Here is a 3,458-nt window from a genome sequence, read left to right on the forward strand (position 1 = left end):
GGGCAGATGGGTTCGTTTGGTACCAACTCGCTCCCAAACTATCCAATACCGAATACGCTTTCGTCGACCAATCAACAAGCGCCGGTCCAATCCAACCAGCAACCTCTCCAGGCAGCCAGCCATTATATACCGCAACTTTGAAGAGAAAGTGTGTGCTATCATGAAGGAATTACGGGGTTGTCCATGTAGCCAGTCAGAACATGAATCAGCAAATACCATCATCCACGCAGTGCGTCTACGAAGTACTTGTAACACCTAGACAAGAAACATCCAGTATATTCGATACACCAGACCGGAGAAGTTGAGTAGATTCATGACTATAGTTGCATGGTCATACTATTCCGTCTTCCCGAACCCGAAGATCGTACTTGTACACATCTCCATTAGGACCCACCATGTCAACGGCCATTCGCCGGAGATTATGGTGGCTTTCGACCGAAATATGCCTTACCGCGAATGATAGGTTTCGCATTTCCCAATTTACTGAAGCCGTAGGAGTGCCTGCCATTATCCGAAATTGCAGGACGCTAGCCCGACTGTAGGCTGAAAATGAAAGTCCCACTCGTCCACGACAAACTCGTCTATGGTACTTCTTTTTGACTAGTGTCTCGTTTCAATTACGTCAAGTTCGTGAAATGGCGTCTATGCGATTTTTTTGCCGCATTTGTCATGTAGTGCATCCATAACGCCGGTGGCCCAGTCTTTCGACTTAAGCTAGGTTGGTTTGGCGTCAGGATCACGAAGCATAAGCTATGGCACACAGTCCGTGTGTCACGATCTCACTGATCTACCGCTATCTTGCTAACTCCAAAGTAGTTTGTTGTCCCTTAGATTGTTAAGCAGTCTCAAAGAACTTTGACCAAAACGACTTCTATCTGTACTCCGAATTTGTCACTTCGCTTGGGCAGATTAATGAGCCAATCAGAGCGGACATTGGCGAGGACCTTTGCATCAGTCGCGCGCGCCAGCCTAGGCTAAGTCCGAGATCAGCGTCAGATCCTGGTAGCGCAAGATCTTCGTGTCGATCTGACAGATCCACAAATCGTCCCTTTGAAACGGTGCGACAGTCACGCAACAATGCGGGAGCTGGTGTGGAGTCATATCGGTTGAGGGATGCTAGTATGTGAAGCTATAGCCGCCTGTTATACGACAATGCTGCAAATGTGGTGATCTGAATTTGCTCTGTTGATCGAAGAACAAGCGATCCTAAGAAGGAACACCGTCTCGGTATATCATATATCCCTGCCCGACATAGAATAATCGACGTAGTCTTGGCCCCCAAATCCAGGGGAAATGGTGCCCTCCGGAAACCGTGGGCCCGATCTGCGGTGTGGTGGAGCATTGAGCTTCTTCCCCGGACAAATCGCAAGGCTTCTTGTAGTCTAGACGCATCTTTTCCAATGGCAGGAGAGCTTCGCGGCAATTCGGGATTATGAACCGGGTAATCAGTATGTGACCGTCCCTTAGTCTGGATTGAACGGTGTTGTAAACATTAAGGGGATTAAAGGATGCCTGCAATGTTGTGTTGACGTATATTGGTACGTCGTGCATGTCTCCGTAGGTAGTGCTTGGTAAAAATTTTCTAATCACTTCTTTCTAACCATATTTGGTCTAGTGCCTTATTGCGCCAAAAAATCAGAATCGGGCCGTGGGGGCCCTTGTCGGCACGGAACGTGAGCTTCTTACGTCCCATGGCATGCATAGCGCACAGTCCATTCGACATGAACTTCTTGATCTACCATTGGCACATTGACTTCAGGCCATCCACCACGCCTTCAGGTCTTAGCAGCTGCAAATGGGTTTATTCTGTTCATCGCGCTAATGAATTTGGAATTCAAGCCCCGCTTAGCGCAAAATCTCGGCACGCATGGCTCAGAAGACGTTGGTAAATATCGTATTGGCTAATTCGAATACTAGGACTGGAGAGGACAGGGGGACTCGCAGGAATTTCTCTTTTGAGATGTAGATCCCTAGGCTAAACCTAGTCAGGTAATAATAAACTTGAAGCGAACCAACATCCGAAATGGAGGCTTTTGGAGGTCAGGTCTCAATCGGCCAAAACCAAAGCCCTAAGTCCGGTGCGATCCTTGTCCAGATTGTCTGGACCAAGATTTCTAAGCAGGCGCCAAGAAAGTAAAGGAATCGCACAAGTTAGGCATTTTGGCATAAAGAGTAAGTGGCTCGTTTTGGATGCTGTAGCAGGCCCCTCGACAGCTAGATCCTCGTGTAGGGCGGAAGCGAGATCGCTTGACGGAACGACTCGCCAGTCCTATGAAGGATGTAGCCAAGAGCAGCGGTGCGATGCGGAATGACATGTTTTCCTCTGTGGATAAATTCATGATAGACGGGCTCTAATTCGTCATACGCTTCCGCGGCGTTAAGAGCTCGGCATACGATTGGTTCGTTAGGGAAATTAATAAAATTATCACCATGCGTGGATCTGTGGGGAACGGTGGATACCGTAAGAAAAACGGGTCAGCTTGGTCGATCCGGGCACAACTGAGCTTTCCCCGACAAATCATCAAACCTTTCTTACTGTCTGGACCAATCCGTCGATATCTAAAAAAAGCATCGCCGTCATAATTATCTGCCTGTGATTGCTCTCAATATACTACAGTACCGAATTCACCCTTAGAATAATAAATGCGATATAATAGTACTTCCCAAATGGCGCGGTTCTGGCGCGGAACTTGGCCGAAGACGACATGTGGTCCTCTGAATACTGCTAGGAGAAGGCCACAGCATTATCTCTCATAGGGACGAATTACTCAATAACCCATTTCGGGTAACCCATTTGGGTCTTATGAAAGATAGTGACTGATATTTTCTCACTGCTTTTGACGCTTAGAACCCACGGACTCTCGATTCTTGACTGCGTCCCTGCTCGACAAAACCTCCACTTGTTTCCTCAATGCGGTCACTTCTTTTTTCAACGCGTCTACAGCGCCCGTCTTGTCTGCAAACCTTTGCTGCATTTCCCGATTCCATAGGATCTGGCCTGTGAGTGAGTCTGCATTGGATCTAAAGCGTGTTAGTGTGGGATCCAGGTTTTGTTTAAGAGAAACTTACTGCACCCGTACATCCAACCTATGATTAAAGCCATCAACATGGGGTATCTCATAGGGCGATGGTTTCAGACTCACTCTGCCATACATTCGATCATATTCAACATGCATTCTGTGGGGTACTCAGGGTTCAAGGATTTTATAGATCTGGTTCTGTCCCAGTTCACGCTCTCAGGTTTCTCGGTGCGTTGTTCCTGAGTCTCCTCCTCATCGCTGAATTCATTCACTGGTGTAGCCTTGCGTTCGTCATCGGATTCGTCGGTCTGCTGAAAATGGCAGTCATAGTCTACAGAGCCGGCGATTGACGTGGGCGGGCTCCCACTAATGTTTGGCTCCGGTGAGCCCGATGAAAGCAATTGAGACATTCGGTCTACATATCGCTGCGAACCGCCA

The 3,458-nt window shown here is 48.0% G+C and overlaps 1 protein-coding gene across 1 annotated transcript; it reads right to left on the reverse strand.

The window, feature by feature from the left end:
- Window positions 1-2,828: 2,828 nt before the first annotated feature.
- On the reverse strand, window positions 2,829-3,435 carry PENARI_c241G08588 (uncharacterized protein; the record flags this gene model as incomplete). Its single annotated transcript, XM_022638203.1, has 3 exons — window positions 3,144-3,435; window positions 3,070-3,087; window positions 2,829-3,021 (listed from the first exon to the last, which is right to left on the reverse strand). The coding sequence occupies exons 1-3, from the start codon at window positions 3,428-3,430 to the stop codon at window positions 2,829-2,831; spliced, it is 498 nt and encodes a 165-aa protein (XP_022481941.1). The 5' UTR covers window positions 3,431-3,435.
- Window positions 3,436-3,458: the final 23 nt, after the last annotated feature.

The sequence above is a fragment of the Penicillium arizonense genome (assembly GCF_001773325.1).
Source record: "Penicillium arizonense strain CBS 141311 chromosome Unknown PENARI_contig241, whole genome shotgun sequence".
In the NCBI taxonomy this organism is placed as follows: domain Eukaryota; kingdom Fungi; phylum Ascomycota; class Eurotiomycetes; order Eurotiales; family Aspergillaceae; genus Penicillium; species Penicillium arizonense.